Source organism: Myxine glutinosa, chromosome 6, assembly GCF_964187855.1.
Source record: "Myxine glutinosa chromosome 6, kmMyxGlut1.1, whole genome shotgun sequence".
Lineage (NCBI taxonomy): Eukaryota > Metazoa > Chordata > Myxini > Myxiniformes > Myxinidae > Myxine > Myxine glutinosa.
The window spans coordinates 139,330,481-139,355,456 of record NC_136266.1 but is presented as its reverse complement, the minus strand read 5'-3'; the positions used below and the strand labels follow the sequence as shown (position 1 = coordinate 139,355,456).

The 24,976-nt window shown below is 45.7% G+C and overlaps 1 protein-coding gene and 1 long non-coding RNA gene across 4 annotated transcripts in view; one reads left to right on the top strand and one right to left on the bottom strand.

Moving 5' to 3' along the window:
* Window positions 1–24,976, bottom strand: part of LOC137430361 (synaptic vesicle 2-related protein-like) — a 194,221-nt gene that overhangs the window by 116,415 nt on the left and 52,830 nt on the right. For all 3 annotated transcript variants that reach the window (XR_010985040.2, XM_068121172.2, XM_068121173.2), the window contains exons 9-10: window positions 3,329–3,460; window positions 3,137–3,210 (exon numbers count right to left, since the gene is read on the bottom strand). Coding sequence is in view for 2 of the 3 variants with exons in the window: in XM_068121172.2 (XP_067977273.2) it covers window positions 3,137–3,210; window positions 3,329–3,460 (206 nt within the window). In the remaining variant the exon portion in view is untranslated. The remainder of the gene's footprint in view (window positions 1–3,136; window positions 3,211–3,328; window positions 3,461–24,976) is intronic.
* LOC144892663 (uncharacterized) lies at window positions 412–24,098 on the top strand. The gene is made up of 3 exons (XR_013623869.1): window positions 412–608; window positions 707–830; window positions 24,054–24,098. It is a non-coding gene; the product is annotated as an uncharacterized LOC144892663 (long non-coding RNA).

Here is a 24,976-nt window from a genome sequence, read left to right as displayed (position 1 = left end):
ATCCAGCTGAAAAGTTTGGGAAAGGAATGAACTACTTAACGGCAGAAAAAAGAAGCAACATACTTTAGGTCACAACAAGGCCCACAAGTGTGTCCCATCCTTCGGCAAACTAGAAAACATCAAATTGCAAATCTCAAGGCTGAAAAGCTCCACATCTAATCTCCTTCTTCAAAGTCCCAGTGGGTTCTTGCTAAGTTCGTTTCTGGTGGAGGCTCTCCATCTATCCCTTCCCTTATCTCAAATGGCATCAATACAGACTTTGTTCCAGCAAAGGAAGAATGCCCTAACTCATTGTTTACCTCCAAATGTCATGCAGTATATCCAACCCATGCCACTCTATCCCTATCTTATCTCATTGGACATACTATGAACTGGACTTTGTGTCTTCTCACTCAAGAAGGTGGAGAAAATTCTGTCAATCTTTAACCCTGCTTTGGCGACAGACTCAGATATCATCGGTCGGTGCCCATGCTATCAAATCCTGCTCTGTTACTCTTGCTCTCTTCTATCTGCATTCTTCAGCCTGGTCTTCTGATTGGCTTCCTCCCTAGAAGTCAGAAGATATTACTCCCATCAACAAAAATGGTACAAAAACGGATCATCTCAAAGTAAGCTTACTTCCAATTGTAAGCAGAGTCATGGAATCGATGTCGTCTTTCCTCTTAAAGCAGCCTGAACTTTGACCATTAGTATGGATTCCCGCCAGGTGGACATGCTGCGATGGACGTGCTGCTGGGCATGCTGCTTCGGTCTCGGACATGGTTAGTGGCCCTCAAAAAAGGGCTCAAAAAGGAGGCCAGGACATATCTCGGGCATTCGATTCGACACAGGTTGGCACTTTTATCTGCTTGTTAAACTTGCGCAACTGTGATATACAAGGCCATCTTCATGGCTAGTTTTCTGATTTCCTCAACTCATGCAATCAACAAATTGCTATCAATGGAACCATCTCCTTTGACAGTGGAGAATGGAGTTCCTCAAGGTAGTGTCTTGTGCCCATTCCTGTTCCTCATCTATATAACTGACCTCTACGATGCTCTGGAACACCATACATATTTTCCTTTTTGCTAATTACATACATTATCCAATCCCACTGGCAGGCCGATAGCAGATGCATCACTGTCTACTAATTTGGGATTAACTAGATGCTAGGTCAGATAAATTGAGCATGGCTTTCTATCCTGACAAATTTCACAGTCCCATCTTGTTCCTCAGGAATTGGAATGTCAAACTTACACACTTATCTATTTTCACTGTCAGCCATTGAAAGAGGATCATTATTTTGAACCTCTCGTCCTGACCCTCAGTCACCATTAGCCTTTTCTGAACTGACCATACTGCAAAGCTGGCCTCCAAAGCCATCCACAGACTCGGCATCCTCCATTGTTCCAAGTCATTCCAAGGCCTTTTTCAGTAGCTGAATGCAGTACTGCTCTCTCTTATGGGCTGGCACCTCAGAATCACACCGGTCTCTTCTGGAATCGGAGTCATCTAAAGCACTCAACGTTATTGTAATTTCCTCAAATGAGGCTGAAGCATAAGGACTGTTGCTGTCACATCGTCGGAGGTCTCCAATTTTTACCGCCTCTCCTCCAGTTAATCTCTCTGTTTTTATTTTTTATAGCCCTATAACCATCTTCTGCTGTTCCATGATCTACGGATTATTCCAGTAACTCTTCTCCTGGTTCAATTTCCTAAATCTAGGCTCAATACGCACCTCCACTCTTTCATTTGTCTTTTCTCAGGTTTGTGGAACCTGAGGATGTTCAATCTCACTCGTTCCTTCATGGTTTCATAGCTGGAGGTGCAATACCATGCTCTGTCATCCTCAAAGCCTACCTACAATATTTTTACTGCCATTAACCCTCGATCTTGTGTAGGTTAGTGTGTTCCATCACCTCCTCTCTATCTCTCTATTCTTCCCTGTTCATTCTCTTGCTTCATTCCTCCCAATCCAGACAAATCTCACCCTCACTATCTCTCTCCGAAAGGACGATCTGGCAAGCCCTCCTATATACTTTCTCAACAATCTAATTGAGGAAGTTCAGTCATTCAAACTCTGGGTCTCACTATCAGCCACGACCTTTCTTGGGCAAACCACATTTCAAATTTGGCCTCCAAAGCCAGCTGATGACTGGGCATCCACCATCATACAAAGTCCTTGCTTGGCACATCTGAACTCCTATCTACCTCCAAGACTTTTATCCACATTTTGATGGAGTACTACTCTCCCTTCTGGGATGGCTCCCCTGCCTCACATCTTGCTCAGCTTGACATCGTGGAATCCATGGCTTTTAAGATTAATGGAATCTCCCACGATGAAGCTGCGTCTATCACTTCGACATCGCAGACAAGTCGGTGGTCTCTTTGTCTTCCACCAGATCCTTTCTGACCTTGCACCCCCTGCTCTTTCCATGCTATGTTCCCCCCAGGTTTATGCAGGGCTCATACAGTCCACCATCAAGCCCCTTCTAACATGGTCCACCATCAGGGCCTCACATGGTCCAGCTGTTTCTGGTGAAACTACCTAAATCTAGGATTACTGCTCACCCACATTCAGTTTTACCTCTTTTTCCCTCCTTTTCCCCCTAATTCAGAACGTGTGAAGCCCCTAGATAAATAGTTGCTAAACAAGCTGTCCTGGCCAACTTGATCATCTTGCTTGGTCTGGTTCCACTCAGCTGATTGGAACACAAACATGCCTCATTTGACATCAGTGTTCTTTCATTCATACAAGGCATTTTCATCCTCCTCCCTCCATGAGGCACATAAGGTGCCGAGGCAGTTTCATTGGCTCAGGGTTAAAGTCCTGGATGGGTCACCACTTCGACGCAGGATACTCGACTGAATGTGCAGAAATTATTTGATTTAGCCATGGTTCCGTCGATGGCTTGCCTACTCTAAATGATAGACACCCTCGGATATTTAACGTCCACCAACCAATACTGGCAGACGGGATGCCCGTTTATTGTTCACCTGAGGGTTGGCACACACTGATTAAGCAAAACACCAGGATGACAGTTTATAGCTCATGGAGATTCGAACCAAAGGGAGGCAGCTTGGAGGTGGATGTGCATACGTCTACGCCATCTTGCCAGCTCAGGAGCACCAATTAGACTAACGAAAACTTTCTTACCAGATGAAGCAGAGCAGCAAAGTGGTTCGTCTTTGTTTTTCACATAGAAGATCTTGTATTCTTCCCAATCTCTCCTGAAAAAAAACACAATGAACATTTTTGGGTTTCAACAGGTACCATGTTCCCAGGTCCCAAACCTAAAATTCCTAAATCAGTTATGAAGTAACCGCGTTTGGAAGGTGACAATTGTACCTGCTTGGTGCTGGTCATAAGGGTACCTGCCGGGAGAGGTACTCCATTGTAACGCGAAATCCGTTCCAAAGTTGCAAGAGCTTTCTCATTTTGGCCGCAAACCATGTTATAGTAGACACTCTCTGGAAGAGACTGAAAAGAGATTTGCTTGTCAAACAAAGTCTGAAACAAAGTCTGAAACAAAGTCTGAAAGTCACAAAGTCTGAAAACACACAGACACCTTTCTTGCACTACATATAAAAGTCATGTAAGTTTTTTTTTTGTTTTTTTTAAAGATTAGCATTTACATATATGCAGATCATAAAGGGTGGGAGGATGAGGCACTCAATTCATGCACTTAATATCACATCTAAAAATTAATTTAGTCATTCTTCCTTCTTTAATTGCCAGATATAAATTTCACGTATCCACCACAAAACAAGGGTGAAACTAATTCGGGTTGAAACTTCAGTGAGTCATGGTTATGGTTAATTGCAAGCTGCTGTCCTGGTCTGGCTGAACCGAACTAAGTAGAGGCATGGCTGAAATGGTACTGCCTATTTGTGAGATACCGAAATGCATCTGGACTAGCCAAGCTAGACGTGGATCAAATGATACCCTCTTGTACGCAATGGGTGACTGTGCGGATGATATTATTGTTACATTGCACAAAGATGAGGGAAACGCAACATACAGTGTCTTCAGAAAGTATTCACACCCCTTGACTTTTTCACATTTTGTTGTGTTACAGCCTGAATTGAAAATAGTTTCAATTGAGATTTTTTTTCGCTGATCTACATATTATACATAATACCCCATTAATGTCAAAGTGCATTTTTTTGGGAAATTATTCCAAAATAATTAAAAATTTAATACAAAAATATCTAATTTATATAAGTATTCAACCCCGTGAGTCAATACTTCGTTGAATAGTCAGGTTCACTATGTTAACAAATATAATTTCGTTCAAAATTTTGGGAGATTAGCAAACCTGTACATTTTTGGAATCATCAGAGCATGGAGAATCCGAAAATCAATGTTGGCGTTTGCACAGACAGATTTTGGATTTTCAAAATGGCCGCCATAAAATACATATTTTGCGCTATCTCGGCTTCTAGTCAACCTAGAAACTTCATTAAATATGCTAATCCTATGTTTTCTGGGCCAAGGAATCCAATAAAGGCCTCAAAATAGTGCTCAGGATTATAGAAAAGCAACAAACAAAGGTAATTGAAAACCATTGTCTTTATATTTGTGATATAACTGTATTACATAATACATGATATTGCAAGTCCTTTGAAGTTATGGGTATGGGTTTATAAAGCAAGAAAGCAGCCTTGTTAGTATCAGATTGAACTATAAGTCATATACACAGGATCTACTCGGTCTATACCATTCAGGAATATGCTTTTACAGATCTTCATCACTGTCCTGAGTGTCATTTTCGCAAAAGTGTCTATGCAAATGTAAACATTAATTTTTGGATTCCTCATGCGCTGAATATTCCAAAAATGTGTAGTTTTGCTTATCTCCAAAAATTTGGAACGAAAAAACATAGTGAACCTGACTAGAAGCACCTTTGGCAGCGATTACAGCTTCGAGTATTCTAGGGTATGTCTGTATCAGCTTTGCACATCTGCATTTGGGGAGTTTCTCCCATTTTTCCTTGCAGGTTTGCTCAAGCTCTGTCAAGTTGGATGGGCAGCATAGGTGAACAGCAATCTTCAAATCTTTCCACATATTCTCAATGGGATTCAGGTCTGGGCTTTGGCTGAAATACTCAAGGACTTTCACGTTCTTGTTATGAAGCCAATCCAGTCTTGATTTGGCTGTATTATTGGGGTCATTCTCCTGTTGGAACGTAAATCTTCGCCACAGTGTAAGGTTCTTTGCACTCTGAAGCAGGTTTCCTCAAGGATTCGCCTGTAGTTGGCTCCATTCATTGTTCCCTCTATCCTGACAAGTCTCCCAGTCCCTGCCACTTAAAAGCATCCCCATAGCATAATGCTGCCACCACTATGCTTCACTGTAGGGATTTTGTTAGATGGGTAATGAGCTGTGCTCAGTTTCAGCCAGACGTAGTGCTGCTTTGCATTCAGGCTGTAAATTTAAATTTTCGTCTCATCAGACCACATAATCAGTTGCCTCATGCTCTCAGAGTCTTTGACGTGCCTTTTTTGCAAACTCCAGGCGTGCTGTCATGTGCTTTTTTCTTCCGTCTGGAGGGGCTTCCGTCTGGCCACTCTCCCATAAAGCCTAGATGTGTGAAGTGCTGCAGAGACTGTTGTCCTTCCAGTAGGTTCTCCCATCTCAGCCAAGGAGCTCTGTAGTTCTGTCAGAATAGTCATTGGGTTCTTGGTCACCTCCCTGACCAAAGTCCTTCTTCCCTGGTTGGTCAGTTTGGTCGGATGTCCAGCTCTAGGAAGAGTCTGGGTAGTTCCACATTATTTCCATTTCCTAATGATGCAGCTGACTGTGCTCTTGGGAACTTTCAACACTCCAGAAATTGTTTTATACCCTTCCCCAGATCTATGCCTCCTCACAATTATATCTCGGAGTTCTACGCACAGTTCTTTGGACTTCATGGTAGTATTTCTGCTCTGACATGCACTGTCAACTGTGGGACCTTATATATAAATTTGTGTTTCTTTCTAAATCATGTCCAATAAATTGAATTGGCCACAGGTGGACTCCAATCAAGTTGTAGAGACATCTCAAGGATGATCAAAGGAAATTGGATGCACCTGAGCTCAATTTGGAGTGTCATAGCAAAGGTGTTGAATACATATTGATTCAAGACATTTCAGCTTTTCATTTTAAATAATTTTGCAAAAATTTCTATAAAAAAAAATAAATCCACTTTGACATTATGGGGTACTAGCAGAAGTACCCGGCGTTACTGGGCAGGGGAGGGGGGGAGGGGAGAGTTTAGGAGGGGTCTGGTGATTGTTTTGGTCTGGTCAAATGTCTGGTGATTGTTTTGTGTTTATTTATGCAAATGTGTACTTGTATATAACTGTCATTAATTTTAAAAAGCTTAGGCACTATCGAGTGGATTTTTTTTTAAACTTCAAAAAAATGATCTTTGCGTTTCCCTTCTTTTTTTTTTTTTGGTTGTTTGTTTTGGGTTTTTGGTTTGTTTTTATTCATTTTTTTAAAACCGTTTTTTTGCCTAAAACACTCCCAGGCACTCACTGATGAACCTCTGAAAGTTTGACGAAGATCCGTTCAGCCATCTCTGAGAAAAATGGCGACACACAGACAGACAGAGACAGACAGACAGACACACACACAGACAGACAGACATCTCTTATATAGTAGATTATGTGTACTGTTGTCCTTATAGTAGGTTCTCCCAACTCTTTAATTGCCAGATATAAATTTCCAAAGCCAGCAAATCAGTAACAAAAAAAATCTCAATTTAATCCACTTTAAAGTCAGGCTGTAACACAACAAAATGTGAAAAAGTCAAGGGGTGTGAATACTTTCTAAAGGCCCTGTATGAGAATGTGATTGAAGTGTTGACAAATGCAGATGGAGGAAGAGAGTGTTGATGCTTTCATCATTGATTTGTATCAACTTACAGAGGATTGTGAGTTCAGCAGCTTGAAAGATGACTTCATCATACACAAGATTGTCATTTGTATGCATGACAATGGGTTGTCTGATCAATGACAATCGATAGAGAATCTGATCTTAGAGAAGGCAATCCAACTGATTTGGCAAGCCGAGGTATGAAAGCTCAATCATTATATAGTTCGAGGAGCCATATAGGGTGCTATTTTGAAGGTAACTAACCCTGTAGGCCATGTCATAGTCAACAACGAGAAAGCTTCAAAGTGGAGACAAGGAAGGACTCAACCGATGCCACAAGGTAGCTGCAAGTGGTGTGTCAGACGAAAACAGAGCCTTGATGACTCTTCTATAAAATATGCAGTCATCTTTCTGAAAAAAAAGAGCCATTTCCAAGTCCTTTGTCATAGCAAAACGAGAAAGGAAAAAGTGGTGCCTTGCAAGTTAGGGTCCCAAAGGCTACGGAGCCCAGATGCTGGTCGCTAGACGCATTTCTCTCTCTTTCTTTCTTTCTCTTTCTCGCCCCCTGCTGGCCATTTGTGTTGGGCGTGGCAAGATGGTGTGTACTCGTGTGCTGTAGCTCCTTGCTGTTGTTGGTTTCGTCCTCTCCCCACCCTCCCTTTTCCTCCCCTTTTCCCCCTTTTTCCATCATGCCTTTGTCGTGTCTGTTTATCTTCCTTCTTCGTTACCACCTGTCCCTCTTTCTCCTCATTTGAGACAGAGAGAGTGAGAGAAGAGCCCAAAGGTGAGAGCAGACCCATTCGGTTCAGTTTACCTGCTCCGTCGGTGCTGTTTACCTTACTCGCGTAGTGAGTGTAGTGAAATTGTGCCTAAGTTTGAACCCAGGTGTTATGTGGCTTCTGTCCACTGCGCGGCAGTTATAAGAACTCAGACAGACAGCGCTACGATCATTCCTGTGACATTTATCATGTGTAATGTTGTGCATACTTGGACGGTGCATATCATTCCTTTGTTCCAGGCTTGCTTGTGCTAGTTGCAAATCCATTACTGATTCCTATGAATGCTGAATATTGATATGCTGCTTGTTGGTTTTCTTACAGGTATTGCTAGAGATTGATTCAGAATTAAACTCACAATCTGAGACAATGTTGTAACTCTGGTTTTTACAACAATTAATTCTGAATCCTCTCTTGTCTTGAACGGGAACGCCATGACTGATAAGCTGATACAAGTTCCGATCTTCGGAGTGGATCCACAGGCGCCGGACGCGTCTGCCCAGCTCGAGCACTGGCTAAGTCTGCTGACAAGCTACCTGTGAGCCCAGGAGGGTCTCACGGATGCAACCAAGCTCGCGGTGCTGAACTCCCGCGTGTCTCATATAGTTTTCACGTACATATCCCAGTGTGGCACGTACCCCGCCGCTGAGGCAGAATTACGACGGTTCCACATCAAGACTCGGAGCATGGTCTATACTCGATATCTGCTAGCGTCTCGGCGACAAGACCCATCGGAGACCATCGACCACTTCGTCCAAGAACTTTGTTGATTAGTGAAGGACTGTACGACAGAAGCACAGACACACGAACAAGTATGTGACGATTTGATGAGAGACGCATTTGTTTCGGGGCTTCACTCGCCTATAATACGACAGAGATTGCTTGAAGAAATGGATCTGACGCTGAAAAAAGCTCATAAATTATCGCTCGTGTACCAAGAAGCACAGGCACAATCGGAAGCATATGATCGACCGTACGTCACTGTGGGATTAACCGGTGCAACACGACCGGAGAGAGCTACTATTGTGGAGCAAATGGATGCTGCACCTCCGCCAGAATCGTGGACAACGGACACTCTCGAGGATCCCGGCCCGAGTGTGCCAGCCGCCGCCACTGCCGCTCCATCAGCCGGAAGTAACGCTAAGTGCTTTTTCTGCGGGAACCGGAATTATTTAAGGTCAGTTTGTCCGGCCAGAGAAGCGACGTGTCATTCGTGCTCTCGGAAAGGATATTTTGCAAAGGTTTGTCGCTCGTCACGGGGCCGACGAACTCGCTCGACTTTGTCTGTGATTCTCTCTCCGCCCGAGAGACAATCGGCGCCCCGCGCGGCCTTGATTGGGATCACCTCCCCGCGCAGCTCACGCGATCTTGACTAGGATCAACTCGCCGACGAGACAATCAGTGCCAAGCTCGGCTCGAACGCCCTTGACTGGGATCTTTTCATCGCCTGGGGCACGTTCGGCTTCACGATCGACGCTGGCTGGCGTCGGGTCCACGCACATGGCTCGAGCGCCCCCTCTGGATGACTCGACGACTACCGGGCCATCTGGACTGTCCAACGCTGTTATTCCAATTATGATTGAGGGGCAGAATGCAAACGCCTTAATCGACACTGGTTCTACTGATAGCTATGTCGATTTACGACTCGTTCAGAAGCATAGCTGGCCGATTCTCAGGTCAACACGCCGAATTTTTATGGCTTCCCAAGGGCTATGGCTATGCACTCGAGGGGAATGCCGGCTGAAGCTTGTGATTAATTGGCGAATGTTTCCGGATGTGCACTTAATGGTCTTACCAGCGTTATGTGCAGAAGTGTTGCTAGGACACGATTTTCTCCGTTGGTATGGTCGTTTGGAAATGGAATTTGGTGGTGATGATACTCTTGCTATGTGTACTCTGGCAGGGATGGAAATTGAACCACTGTCGCTGTTTCCCAATGTGACTCCTGACTGTACACCGGTTGCCGTTAAATTGCGATGCTATTCATGGGCTGACATGCAATTCATTGCTGAGGAGACTGGGCGGCTATTAAAGGAGGGCATAATCGAACCTAGTCGATCGCCTTTGAGAGCCCAAGTTTTTGTGGTTCAGACCGAAACTCACCGCAAACGCATGGTAATCGACTATTCGCAGACGATTAATCGGTTTACGCAATTGGACGCCTACCAACTCCCGGGATTGGATTCTCTGGTTCGACAGGTGGCATAGAGGTATATAGTACTTTAGATCTCCGCAGCGCGTATCATCAGATTCCAATCTCTGAGGCAGATCACATCTACACCGGGTTTGAATCTGGACAGAGGTTGTACAAGTTCACCCGTCTGCCTTTTGGGGTCACAAATGGGGTTCCTGCTTCCAAAGGGCCATGGATGACATCATTGCTAAGGAGAGCTTAACCGATGTCTTTGTTTACCTGGATAATCTCACGGTTTGTGGGTACGATCAAGCTCATCATGATGCTAATCTGAAGTGCTTCCTCGAGGTTGCGCACAAGTAACACCTGACTATGAACGAGGCCAAATGTCGCTATTCCACTCGAACGATAGATCTCCTGGGGTACACCGTGACCCACGGCACTATCACCCCAGACAAGGAGCGACTGCTACCCTTGCTCGACATGGCCCCGCCACATGATCGTGCTTCTTTGAAGCGTGCTCTCGGGCTTTTTGCTCATTATTCAAAGTGGGTTCAAAATTTTTCTGAGAAGCTTCGTCCACTTGTGGATTGCAAAGAGTTCCCCATGAGTCACGCCGCTAAGGCCGCTTTCCATGGCCTGAAGTCAGACATAGCTGGCGCCACTGTGTCGTCTATTGATGAAAACAAGTCCTTTGTTTTGGAAAGCGATGCGCCGGACCACGCGAGAGCTGCCACACTCTCTCAAGGGGGGCGACCTGCAGTCTTCTTTTTAAGGACTCTCTCCTCTGCGGAAAAACGATACTCATCTGTTGAAAAGGAGGCGTACGCCATTGTTGAGTCTATCAGGCGCTGGTGGCCATATTTGCTTGGCAAATGTTTTGAGATCATTACTGATCAACAAAGTGTTGCTTTTATGTACGACACGCGCCATGCTCAGCGCATTAAGAATGAGAAAATCACTTGCTGGAGGATTGAATTCGCCGATTATTGCTACACTATCAGGTATCGCCCAGGGCGGGATAATCTCGCAGCGGATGCATTATCACGGCCAGCGGTGTGTGCAAGTCTCACCTCCTTTGAGGACCTGCGCGTTCTTCACGACTCATTGTGCCATCTCGGCGTGACGCGTTTAGCTCATTATGTGCGCAGTTGCAATTTGCCCTACTCCATTGAGGACATTCGTCAGCTATGTCGCACTTGTTCCGTTTGTGCTGAACTCAAACCTCGCTTCTACAACCCTCGGATGGGTATGCTGGTCCAGGCTACCCGGCCGTGGGAGATATTGGCAATGGACTTCAAAGGACCCCTGCCGACTTAGTGTCTACAGCCTTGTCCGGGAATACCGGCTTCGGGTAGTTCTCGTTATCTTCTCACGATAGTTGACGAGTTCTCCAGATTCCCTTTTGCTTTCCCGTGCGGCGATATGTCTGCTGCAACGGTTATCCGGTGTCTGCAGTACTTGTTTTCTATGTTTGGGAATCCAGCCTATGTGCACACCGATCGAGGAGCGGTATTTTTGTCTCAGGATGTGAGAACCTTCTTGCTCCAGCGTAATATCGCTTCTAGCTATACTACTCCGTATAGGCCACAGGCGAACGGACAGGTGGAATGATTTAATGGCATTATATGGAAAGCCATTACTCTGGGCCTTAAGTCCCGCAGACTAGGACTGGACCGATGGGCCTGGGTCGTACCCGGGGCGCTAAGCTCGATCAGGACTTTATTGTGCACCACTACTAATCAAACTCCCCACGACCGTATGTTTCGTTACTCCCATCGTTCTGGCGGTATCCGTCCTTTGCCGGGCTGGCTTGCTGAGCCCGGACCGGCTTTCCTCAAACTCGCGGTTCGTTCAAGTAAATATGACCCGCTCGTTGACAAGGTTCATATCCTCCAAGCCAATCCTGAGCACGCTCGAGTGCTGCTGCCAAATGGATGTGAGTCTACAGTCTCGGTGCGTCAACTTGCCCCATGCGGGATGCTGTTGGGGCAGACTACGGCCCGGTTAATCCGTCGATGGGGAATCCACCGTCAACCCCACCACCACACGTGCCCGATCCGGATGGCCTTGTGGAGCCACCGCCGTCACCCAAGTTATGCGGTTATTCTGACGCGGGGGAATTCGGCCTCGTGTTTGAAGCTCCTGACGCCTATCGGACGCACAGCGGAAGAGAAATTCGCCGCCCCGATCGCTATGGCTGGGACTGACATGGACTGCTGCTAACTGATGTTTCTATGCTGCTATGGCTTGCTAGCTTGGTTTCCACCACTAGGGGTAGTGTAGTTTTAACGCCGGGGAGAATGAAGTGAAATTGTGTCTAAGTTTGAACCAAGGTGTTTATGCGGCTTCTGTCCACTGCGCGGCAGTTATAAGAACTCAGACAGACAGCGCTATGATCATTCCTGTGACATTTATCGTGTGTAATGTTGTGCATACTTGGACAGTGCGTATCATTCCTTTGTTCCAGGCTTGCTTGTGCTAGTTGCAAATCCATTACTGATTCCTATGAATGCTGAATATTGATATGTTGCTTGTTGGTTTTCTTACAGGTATTGCTAGAGATCGATTCAGAATTAAACTCACAATCTGAGACAATGTTGTAACTCTGATTTTTACAACAGTGAGAACTTTATTGTTTATTATTTTATTTCGATTTTATTTATTTAGTGTCCTTTCCTGGGCTGTAAAAAAGAAAACGCCCTGACCGTGCTTCCCGATGCTCAAACCATGCTTCCCGACACTCTGGCCGTGCTTCCTGACATGCCGACCGTGCTCTCTGATGCCCCGACTGTGCTTCCCGACGCCCCCAACTGTGCTTCCCAACACTTCCGCCGTGCTTCCCGACATGCCGACCGTGCTCCCTGACTGTGCTTCCCAACCGTGCTTCCTGACGTTCCAACCATGCTACCCGACCGTGCTAACTCACGCCCCTACCGTGCTTCCTCACGCCCCGACCGTGCTTCCCGACGCTCCGACCGTGCTTCCTGATGCCCCAACCATGTTTCCCGATGCCATGACCGTGCTTCCAGACACCCCAACCGTGCTTCCCGACGTTCCTACCGTGCTTCCTCACGCTCCGACCGGGCTTCTCGACAACCCGACCGTGCGGACCGTGCTTCCTGACGCCCCGACTGTGCTTCCTAATGCCCCGAGCATGCTTCCTGATGCTTCAACCGTGCTTCCTGACGCCCCAGCTGTGCTTTCTATCTCCTCAGTGTTTTCTGAACCCGGTGAGATGGCACTTCGTGACGTCAACTCTGCTGACGAACCCATGAATGAAGAACTTGTTGTACAAACAAAAAAACGAAGAGCACCATTAACAACTAACCTTGCCAGTTCAGCAAAGAAGGTTGTCTTGGACAGAGACACTGTCTCTGAAAAAGAAAACAAAACGGTAGCTGCAAATGATAACAATGAACCCCAAAGGGGGAAAACAAACCATTACCAATCCTTCAGGTTCTGAAAATGAAAGCTGCAACAGTTCAAACACTGCGGCCATTTTTGATCGTGACAACGGGGATCTGCTGGTCCCTCCTTCAGTAGCTGAGCCAACTGGAGATCAAACAAATCACTCCATCTTACAAATGGAGATCATAAGCCCGGCCGTGCAGGGATCTAACTAGCACCAGTTCTCAGAACACAAATAAAGAGAATAAACACCAGTGTGCTGGTGAGTGTGGACCACAGCAACCAGTAAAACCCTTGAAGATGCCTCCAGATAAGTGTGCGACAGCCTCAAGAAATGCCCAAGACCCTGGTGGGACATTATCTGACCTATCAGAGTCCGAAGACGAGGTAGAAGTGACTGAGCTGTCTCAATCGTCAACACCTCAATCTCAAATATCCACTCAACTCAATGTGTCGTTTCTTAGTGAAACGTACAGACAGCGGAACATAGTTATTAAAGACCACTTCTCTGATTTGGTGTCTTTCATTCACACCGCAAAAACCATAATTAAAACGCCTGATGATTTTGATATGACAAAATCACAATATCACAGGCTTTGGTAATTCGCCACACGTGCAGGTACTGAGTTTTCCCAGGCACAGGCTAACTTCATCAACAAATAATGAAAACTATAACACTTGTAACTTTAAATATGAACGGTGGTGGTGCCAATCACCTCTGCCAGGTTCAAGTAAAGAATTTGTTTCAGCGTAAAAATGTAGATGTGATCTTACTACAAGAAACTCACGTCACACCTAACGTAGAACACGACTGGTATCAACTTCTTAAAGGCCAATGCTATTTCAGCAATTTGACAGCTTCATCTGCTGGAGTTGGTTTCTTACTGAAACCAGTCCTGGTATGCGAGTCATGCCAGTTTCAGGAAATAATAAAAGGCCGGTTTAGTTCTCTTGAACTAGTCAGTCATAACTTTCATTTAACCATTTTCAATGTGTATGCACCGTGTGATAGCTTAGAACGCAGGTCCTTCTTCACTTCTATGATCAATCACTTGAGATTGGTCGATTGTGATCGTTGTGTGTGTATCGGGGGTGATTTTAATTGCACCTTTGAGCCATCGATAGATAGAAATTCTAATGAACCCCACCCCGAGTCCCATGTAGATTTATCCAATTTCTTTAACACTGGAGGTCTACTCGATGTTTGGCGGTCGCACCACCCTAATGTATCCCAATACACATGGTGTCGATGCTCCAATAATCGGGTAGCATTGGCAAGGCTTGACCGATGGTACATTAATACACCCTTTAAGAATACTGCTGTTTCTTCAAATCTTTTCCTTTCCGTGTTTTCGGACCATCATATGGTAACCCTAAACCTTTCCTTTCCTCAACCCACAAATAGAAGCACTTATTGGAAGTTTAACGTTAGACTTCTAGAAGACAGTGTGTTTAAAGAAGCATTTCGTGTTTTCTGGGCAAGTCTAGTAGCAAAGAAGTCCTCCTTTTCTTCATCCAGCATATGGTGGGATAACATGAAATCTCAAATTCGGGTTTTTTGTCAGTGTTTCCAATCGCACAGCACAAACGACAAGCACATTACAATGGCCCGGTTGGAATTAGATATTCTACAATTGGAGAGTAAATTGGCTCATGAAAATAATGATGCCAATTACCAGTTATTACTTGAAAAGAAAGCTCTTTTAAGGAATCTAGTTCAAGAGAAAGCAGCCGGTACATTAATTAGACTTAGAATACAGAATGTAAAATTATCAGAGACCCCAAACAAGTCTTTCTTTCATTTAGAATCTTTAAGCAAGCCATCACGGCTAATCCCTTCTGTTTTGGACTCAAGAGGCAACGTTGGTGTCAATGACGATGATGTTAGATTAAACATTATTGAATTCTATTCAAAACTTTTTGAAAAGCAAACTGTTTGTAATGATACAATGATGGACTTAACCTCCCACTTCCCCTCCCTAACTGAGGCTCAACGGTTGGAGCTTGACCTACCAATCACCCTCCCTGAGCTAACCTGTGCTCTTGCTGCCATGGATTCGGGGAAAGCTCCGGGTATCGACGGTCTACCTCCCGAATTCTTTCTGACCTTTTGGGACCTTTTAGGCCCCGAGTTGCTGAATGTTTTGGACGCTTCTATACAGACTGGTATAATGCCGCTGAGTCTAAGAAGAGCCGTAGTATGCTTGCTCCCGAAAACTGGAGATCCCCGACTTATGGCGAACTGGCGACCGATCTCCCTGCTGTGCACGGACTACAACCTTTTTTTTAAAGTACTGGCTAATCGACTAAAAAAGGTTATTGGTGATCTGGTATTACCAGAACAGAGTTACTGTGTTCCTGGAAGATCCATCCATGATAATATTTCTTTAATCAGAGATCTCATTGATGGTAACTGTGTGCAAGAAGATTTTGGAATGATGTCGCTTGATCTTGAAAAGGCATTTGACAGTATTGACCATAAGATTATGCATCATGTATTACAGGCATGCGGCCTCGGAGCAAACTTTCGATCCTACATTTCCTTGCTATACACAGACATATTTAGTTTAATTAAACTTAATAATGTGTTGGCTCCCCCCATCAAGGTTCGGAGAGGGTTACGGCATGGGCGTCCAGTCTTTGGTTTATTGTTTGCTCTTTCTTTAGAGCCCCTTCTCAATCTACTGAGAAAGAAGATTTCTGGAATAGCACTTTCTCCCATGAGTCTGCCGCTAACTCTATCTGCTTATGCGGATGACGTCTGCATCTTTGTAAAAGATAAAGATGATATTGATGTCCTTGTTGAGTGCCTAACAAAGTTTCACTCTGCTTCCTCTTCAAAAATCAATTGGAACAAAAGCAAGACGTTATGGATACCCTCCCTTTATCGCAACCTTCCTCAGCCTGTACCACTGCTGCCCCCATTGCTCCCCGCAGAGTTACTGTGGGGAAGTGAGGGAATTAAGTACTTGGGCATATTCCTTGGTTCCCCACAGTATGCTCAAAAAAATTGGGTCGGGGTAATTGAGCAAGTGGGAGAAAGATTGAACCGATGGAAAAGGGTTTTACCTCATTTGTCTTTCAACGGCCGTGTGCTAGTGATCAATAACTTAGTTGCACACTGTTGTGGCATAGGTTCATCTGCCTGCAGCCCCCGGAAGCCCTGCTCAAAGCACTCCAGGGCAAACTGGTGGACTTCTTCTTCTGGCTACGACCCAATGTGATATGTCGCCCCTCGGCTGAGGGTGGCCACAACCTCGTCGACATCAAAGCCTGCCTAATGGCCTTCCGGCTGCGGTCCATTCAACATCTCCTCTACATGGAACATCTGCCAGGCCGGCTCCCTGCCCGCCTTGTACTACAGCGAGTGGGTAGGCTCGGGTACGATTTTGAACTTTTTCAAATGAACCTCCAACATGTCGACATATCGCTCCTCCTTGCTTTTTACCAAAGCCTCTTGAATGCCTGGCAGAGCCTTTCTGTGAGTCATCAGGCGGACACATATGTCATAAAAATGATAGCACACGAGCCTTTGTTTTATAACCCTCTCTTTCCCGACATTCCAAAAAGTCGAGATTTTTGCCAACACTTTATAGCAGCTGGTATCATGAAGGTGCGGCATCTCCGACATGACTCAGGGTATGGTTGGAAATTCATAAGTGAAATCGCAGACCTGACAGGGATTTGGTTCCATAGGGTGATTGCAAAAAGTTTGAGGAAAATGATTCAGGTGGGACAGCAACTTGGCCTAACTTGGACTCAAGGTACAGAAGATGATTTGAATGAGCCAACAGTGCCTAAATTGATTGTTGAACCCATTCAAAATGATTTGCCCCCTGTTAGCGATGGGTCAAAGCTTTTCCAGACCATGGACAGCGAGGGAATCTATAAGATGTGCCTTAAATTGTTACATGGGAACCCTTCGTTAAATGGAGTGACCCGATGGAAAGGATTATTACCCGGAGGACCCCCCTCCGAACCTATCTGGGAAGCCATGTATAGTGAGCCCATATCAAAAAGAACAGGTGATCTCCAGTGGTGTTTGGCCCACTGGATTGTTCCCTCCAACATGTTTATTAGACATTTTTCTCCTGTATCTGTTTGTTGTCCCTTCTGTGCAGTGTTACGTGCTCCTCCCCAAACCCCGGTCACGGTGTACCTCCGAGCCCCGAGAGGAGTCACGGCAGAAACATGTGTTATTCTGTATGTCAAAGATCAATGGTGAAACCACACCAATTGTTACCAACAAACAAGTATTGTATTAAGGTCACACAAGAATAACAGTACAATAACAATATTAATCAATTGTACAACCAATATATCATTCCTATGATGGTACCATCAGTTTCGTACAATATAACTCACTGTGCTCTAAGTGAGTGAAAATAACATTCCCAATGTCTCTGTCCCAACTTCAAACCAAAGTCGATCCACGCTCCAGTGATCGTCAGAACGATGTTGTATCGAGACCAGAATCCCGCTCGGTTGACAGTCACACTGCCAAAGATAGGCAAAAGTGTCCTCAAGAGGCGGCTGGGAAATCACACCTTCGGGTATGGACGTTCAACGGCTCCCAATTGGCGAACAGGAAATTCACACTCAAAATCCACGTTACACACACACACACACCAGGTTAACATCTGGATGTGGTGAAATGGTTGAAGCGAGGTGGAAAAAACCTGGAGCGATGCGAAATCAGGTGGGAGGCAAAATGGCCAACGGTCCGTTCTCGAGACGTAACAGCACTCCAATGATTCTCTTCGGAATCAACCGCAAAACCTGTCACTCAGGTTTATGTCACAGCGATAACAACTCTGTCGCAGGAATCCCTTTCCCAGGAAACCCCAAAGTTCGCTAGTGACCCCCTTTCGCCAGCGTTTGCTCAAATCCTCAAGCAGCTCGGCTCCTTCTCCGACCTCACTTGCTCCTCCTCCTTTTCCCTTCTTCTTTCTCTTCTTCCTCTTCTTCCTCGTCCGGTTCCCGGTCCGGTTTCCGGTTTCTTTTTTAAACATTAATTTTTTTTACCTTTTGAAAACAGTTATCTCCAATTCACTTAAACGATAACAATAATAGTACATGGAACCAAAAATGTTTACAGTGGTTGAGAACCACAACAACGGAAGTGACGAATCCATAACACTTCCCCCCCTCAAGAAAGAAAGTTGGAACATAGTGAAAATTTTTCTTTGCATGCAAAAACTCTTTTAACAAACAAAAGTAAAACTCACTCCCAAATGATCAATTCACGTGAGCAACAATAATTAATATTCCCCAAAATAAAGCAACAAAACTTCCAAACAACCTACAAGAATTTCCAAAGTTAGTTCACTCTGGATAAAGCATCCGCAACGACATTGTCCCTGCCCTTTACATGCTAAATTTCCAAGTTGTAACTCTTGCAAAGCCAAACTCCATCTCATCAACCTCTGATTTTTATTTTTCATTTTTTGAATGAAGGCTAAGGGGTTGTGATCAGTGAAGACTTTTATAGGAAAGGTGGTAGTTCCTAGATACACCTCATAATGCTGAAGCGCTAGCAGGAGAGCAAGGGTCTCTTTTTCCACGGTGGCATAATTTACCTGATGTTTGTTAAACTTTTTCGAATAGTAGCACACCGGGTGATCCACGCCATCACCATCTTCCTGTAATAGAACTGCCCCAGCCCCCACATCACTTGCATCAATGGCCAACTTGAAAGGTGCTTGAAAATCCGGGGCTGCTAGGACAGGAGAGCTCATTAATATTGCTTTGACGTTGGCAAAGGCAGCTTGACATTTGTCATCCCAAACAAACTTGGTCTCTTTCCTCAGCAAATTCGGTAAAGGGGCGACCACATCAGAAAAATTCCTGCAGAACCGCCGGTACCAACCAGCCATACCCAAGAATCTCATAAGCTCCTTCTTCCCTTTTGGAACTTGGAAGCGATCAATGGCTTCTATCTTGGCTGTCACCGGTTGCACCTGACCCTGACCTACTACATGGCCTAGGAACACCACCTGTGCCTTTACAAACTCACTCGAAGATAAGTTGATGGTCAACCCTGCCTCAGTCAGTTTCTTGAAAAATGCATGAATTTGTTCAATATGATCTTCCATGGTCATGGTGTGGATGATATCATCCAGATAAGCCTCCACCCCCTCAAGGTCTGCAATGAGCTTATTAATCAGCTGTTGAAATGTAGCAGGCCCGTTTTTCAATCCAAAGGGAAGAACCTTGTACTGATACAACCCATTTGGTGTGACTAAAGCCGAGATTTCCTTGGCTCTATCAGTAAGAGGAATCTGCCAATACCCTTTCAGCAAGTCAAATTTAGTTACAAATTTAGCTGGGCCTATTCTATCAATACAGTCATCAATCCTCGGGATGGGATATGAGTCGGTCTTGGTCACTGCATTAACCCGTTTTAAATCCGTACAATAGCGAAAACTGCCATCGGGTTTTGGAACCAACACACATGGTGAACTCCATTCACTGCTGCTTGGTTCGATGATGTCATTCTCCAACATATACTGAACCTCCTTCCGAAGATACTCCATCTTCACAGGGTTCATCCGATAGGGGTGTTGCTTCACAGGAGTGGCTTCCCCCACCTCAATATCATGATATCCCAAGTCAGTACGACCAGGTACATCTGTGAACAAATGTGCAAACTCAAAAATTAGGCTGGATAGTTGTCCTTGTTTTTCCATCGCCAAATGACCTAATTTCTCATCTAAATGACTCAACACTTCCGTGTTCGTCAATCTGGGACAAGCCTGGTCATCAAAGTTATCAAACTTCACACCGGCCTCAACCTCTGGATTCTCTTGCACACCGACTACAGGCACGACAGGTGAGACAGGCACCATTTTTTCCACAGGCTTCCTCATAATATTTCTTCAGTCGGTTGACATGACACAGCTGCCGCTTTTTCCGTCGGTCGGGAGTTGTCACCATGTAATCTGTTTCATTAACCCTCCTTTCGATTGCATAGGGACCAAAATATCGAGCCTGTAGTGGCTGACCTGGAACAGGAAGCAACACGAACACTCGGTCCTCAGGACTGAAATTTCTTATCTGAGATTTATTGTCATGTCTCACTTTCATTTTATCCTGTGTCACTTTCAGGTTTCCTCTCGCAACTTCACAAGCCTTTGCCAATCTGTGCCTAACCGTTGACACATACTCCACCACTGTTGACTGTGACTCCTCCTGGAGCCACTGTTCTTTCACCAATTTCAATGGTCCGCGCACTCAGTGTCCAAACACAAGTTCAAAAGGACTGAACCCCAATGACTCCAGAACAGATTCCCTCGTAGCAAACAACAATAAGGGTATTCCTTCATCCCAATCCTTGTCACATTCAAAACAGTACATTCTGATCATATTCTTTAATGTCTGGTGAAACTTTTCCAAGGCCCCTTGGCTCTCGGGATGGTAAGCACTTGATCTTACTTGCTCCACTCCCAACAGGTGTACCACTTGCTGAAAAAGTGTTGACATGAAATTGGAACCCTGATCAGACTGGATGACCTTAGGTAGGCCAACCAAAGTGAAAAATTTAATCAAGGCCTTCGCAATAACTGCCGCAGTAATTTTTCTAAGAGGCACTGCCTCTGGGAACCTTGTGGAAGTGCACATGATGGTCAGCAAATACTGATGTCCAGCCTTAGTTTTAGGTAAAGGGCCGACACAGTCAATAATGGCACGGCTGAATGGCTCTTCAAAAGCTGGAATTGGTTTTAAAGGTGCGGATGGGACTTTCTGATTAGGTTTTCCCACCAGCTGGCAAGAGTGGCAAGATTTACGGAACTCCGCCACATCACGTCGCAATCCTGGCCAGGAAAAATGTACCAATATTCTGTCACATGTCTTGTTTACTCCAAGGTGTCCGGCCAAAGGTGTCTCATGCGCCAAACTCAATATCTCCTTCCGGTACGGCGGTGGCACCACAATTTTGTAATGAACTTTCCACTCATCATTTGCTGGCATCTCTGGTGGTCTCCATTTTCTCATGAGTATTTCCCCTTTCATGAAGTAACCAACAGGTATCTTCATAGCCTCTTCCTCTGCAACGGCTTTATCAATCAAACTCCGGAGCTCCGAATCTCCGTGTTGTTCTTCAACAAGTCTCTTTCGGACCAGCACCGTTTGTTCAACCTCGTTCCCAGATGTCTCTGACGGACACTCCATTTCCTCTTTTGTTCCAGATGCCACCTTTTCCTTAAGTTCCTTGATATCATTCGCTTTCCTATTATCTCTTCCAGAATTTTCCTCCAATATCGCTAAGGAACCCAAATCCACATCGCCTTCCTTCTCCTTCTCTTCAGAGCGCTTCCTTACCCATAGCACGAGTCACTGCAAAAGATGGAAAGATACCCGGAATCTCCTGCTCTAACTGTGCGGTGTTATTTTCCATACTGGGCTTTTCAACCAACATCGGATTACCAGAAACTCGACCACCGGCCAAATCATTCTCGATAATAAAAGAGATTCCCTCTACAGGAAGAGTGGCTTGTAAACCTACAGTTACCAGTCCTGACACCAAATCAGACTTCAAATGGATGACATGAAGAGGAGCTTTAACATAGCCACAAACCCCCTGTAAAAGAACACCAACACCAGTTGCCGTCTTCTATGACAATGGCAAAATGCCTTCAAGCATCAAAGATTGATGTGCTCCTGTGTCCCTCAATACCCTAACAGGTCTCTGGTTCGTTAAGTCTCCATCCAGTGACACAACCCCCTCTGAAATAAAAGGTTTGTAACCCTCTTGAACAAGGTCGTTCTGTGATGCCGTAACTTTGGCATGGGAACCTTCACAACGCACTGTCCTCCAAGGACGATTTCTCGCATTTGCCAATGCATTCGGAGTTGCACTAGTTTGACTCCGCTCCTGATTTTTCCTTTTCAGGGCGTAACATTGGGACATCAAATGTCCAGGTTTCTTGCAAAAAGCGCAAGTAGGCCCGGAGGAAAAACTCGTGGTCTGCCTCGGGCCCCCCGGAAGATAGGTATGTCTTGGAACTGCAGTCTTCTGATCCCTGAAAGTCGTGGTATCAGATTTGTCCCCAAGGTCCTCTCTAGGCCGCCTCCATGAAAATCTGTTCTCTGAACCTGATTTACCATAACTCCCTTGGCTAACTCTAGGTGGGAATTTAGGTTTGTGGAACCTAAATCCTGTGTGTCAAGGCATAGTCATCTGCCACAGTTGCTGCCTCATACAACTCTGGTACTTTCATCCAAATGTACTTTAGTGTCCACGTGGACACACTGTTTGAATTCCTCCACCAAGATCAATTGTCGTAACAGGTTGAAGTCTTTCCCAATCTCCTTCGAGTCACACCACCTATCAAACATGGTTTCCTTCATTCTGGCAAACTCCACATGGGTCTCACTCTCCCTCTTCCTGGCATTCCTGAATTTTTGCCGGAAAGCTTCAGGGACCAATTCATAGGCTTTGAGAATGACTTTTTTCACTATCTCATAATCTGCACATTGGTCAATCGGTAAAGCCGAAAATATATCTTGAGCTTTACCCACCAGAACACTTTGCACTAACATAGTCCAGGACCCCACAGGCCATTTTAGCATTTGAGCCACCTTCTCAAAATGTAAAAAAAACTTGGCTACCTCCTTTTCATTGAAGGGTGGAACCAGCCTCACATGCCTATCAACATCCCAAGAGTTCTCACTAGTTGTTGAACTAGCCGGCATGGATACTACTTCTCTCCGTTCTCCCAGTAATTCCAGCTCCTTGAGTTTAAGTTCCTTCTGATACTCCATGTCACGTTCCTTTAACTCCCTTTCGGCTCTCCTTTCCTCTGCTCTTTCCTCTGCTCTTCTCTCCGGGAGTTCTCGTTCCTGTTCTGCTCTTTCCTTTTCAGCTCTCCTTTCCTCTGCTCTTTCCTCGGCTCTTCTCTCTTCTAACCTTTCCTGGCTCTGCAGTTGCATCTCCATTTTCCGGAGCTCCACATTTCCTTTTTCCTCTGGTAACCAATCCAAGGCTACCTCTTCCCATGTTCCTTGTCCCACTAGAGACTGCACCACCAATGTCTGCATCTCTGCTTTCTTCATATTAACTCGGACCTCCAAGTTAAAACACTTGGCCAATATCATGAGTTCTGATTTTTTTAACGCCTGGAACTGTGCCTCATTAGGGGACGCCGCAAACTTTTCTGCGTCAAACACCATGGTGACTATCAGTTAGCACCTGTTAACCTTCACACAAAAAAAATTCCAATTTTTGAAAATTTTTGGTAATGTTAGGAAATTCCAAATTTGGGAATTTTGGGAATGTTAGGGAATTCTATCCCGGACGAGGCCCCCAATTTCTGTTACGTGCTCCTCCCCAAACCCCGGTCATGGTGTACCTCCGAGCCCCGAGAGGAGTCACGGCAGAAACATGTGTTATTCTGTATGTCAAAGATCAATGGTGAAACCACACCAATTGTTACCAACAAACAAGTATTGTATGAAGGTCACACAAGAATAACAGTACAATAACAATATTAATCAATTGTACAACCAATATATCATTCCTATGATGGTACCATCAGTTTCATACAATATAACTCACTGTGCTTCATGTGAGCGAAAATAACATTCCCAATGTCTCTGTCCCAGCTTCAAACCAATGTCGATCCATGCTCCAGTGATCGTCAGAACGATGTTGTGGTGAAAATGTAAGTTGAACCCAGGTGTGACGCTCACTTAAACCACTGGGCGGTGTCTATAAGACCTCGGGACGTCCACGACTCGAGGCCACTCCTGCGACTTTATACAATGACATGTAGAATTGAATGGTACGTACCCACTTATATTCTAGGCTTGCTTGCTTTGACTGATATATCCAATCTTTCTCATATGATGCCTTGATCCTGACATATATGTTGCATGGTGTATTTTACAGGATGATGTTACGATCTAATTGAAATTAAACCTATCTATGGGACGAGTTGTGGATCTGGTTGATTTTTCACAACACTTAATTTCAATTATGATCTTCGGAAATGGCGGGACACGAGTCTTGCGATGGCCGGATGAACGCAGATCACAGACGAGCGTTCCCGACATTCTCTGCGCTCCTGCGAGGCCCACCTCGGAGAAGGATGACCGGCGGAGGACCCGTCGAGCTAGCTCCAGCTATGGAGCTCCGACTACTCTCGCCGCCGGTCCGCCTCAAAAGGACCGGATGCGATGGGACCTCGCAAGCCTTTTGCGGGACCGCGTCGTCAAAACGCAAACTGCTCTCCTGAGGCCCGAACGCCGGAGCAGGCATGACGGACTCCGGCAAGGCGCCTGCTGAAGGAGGCCACTGGGAAATGTCCTGGGCCGCAACCCCGTCGGAACGACGGACCCGCTTGGCGCCGCAGGTACGAGTCTAGCCTCGGTTGCTCGAAACGCTAACGGCTCCGTCCGAGAGAATCATCCTAGATTTGCTTGCCTCGGCCTGAGATGAGATTCCCACGCGAGTGATCACGACTCCCATGTCGGCCATGCCTCCACACGGCCGGCACACTCCGACCACTCGCTACTCGGTGGAACCACCTGCTCCGCGCGAATCGCGCACTGCTTGTCGGGATCACGCCGTGCCTCACACGGCCGGCTCGCCCTGACCACTCGCTTCTCGGAGGAATCGCCTCCTCCGCGCGAATCGCGCACTGCTCGTCGGAATCACGCCGTGCCTCACACGGCCGGCTCACCCTGACCACTCGCTTCTCGGTGGAACCACCTCCTCCGCGCGAATCGCGCACTGCTCGTCGGAATCACGCCGTGCCTCACACGGCCGGCTCACTCCGGCTGCTCGGGCCCTGCGCCCTTCACGGGCACCAC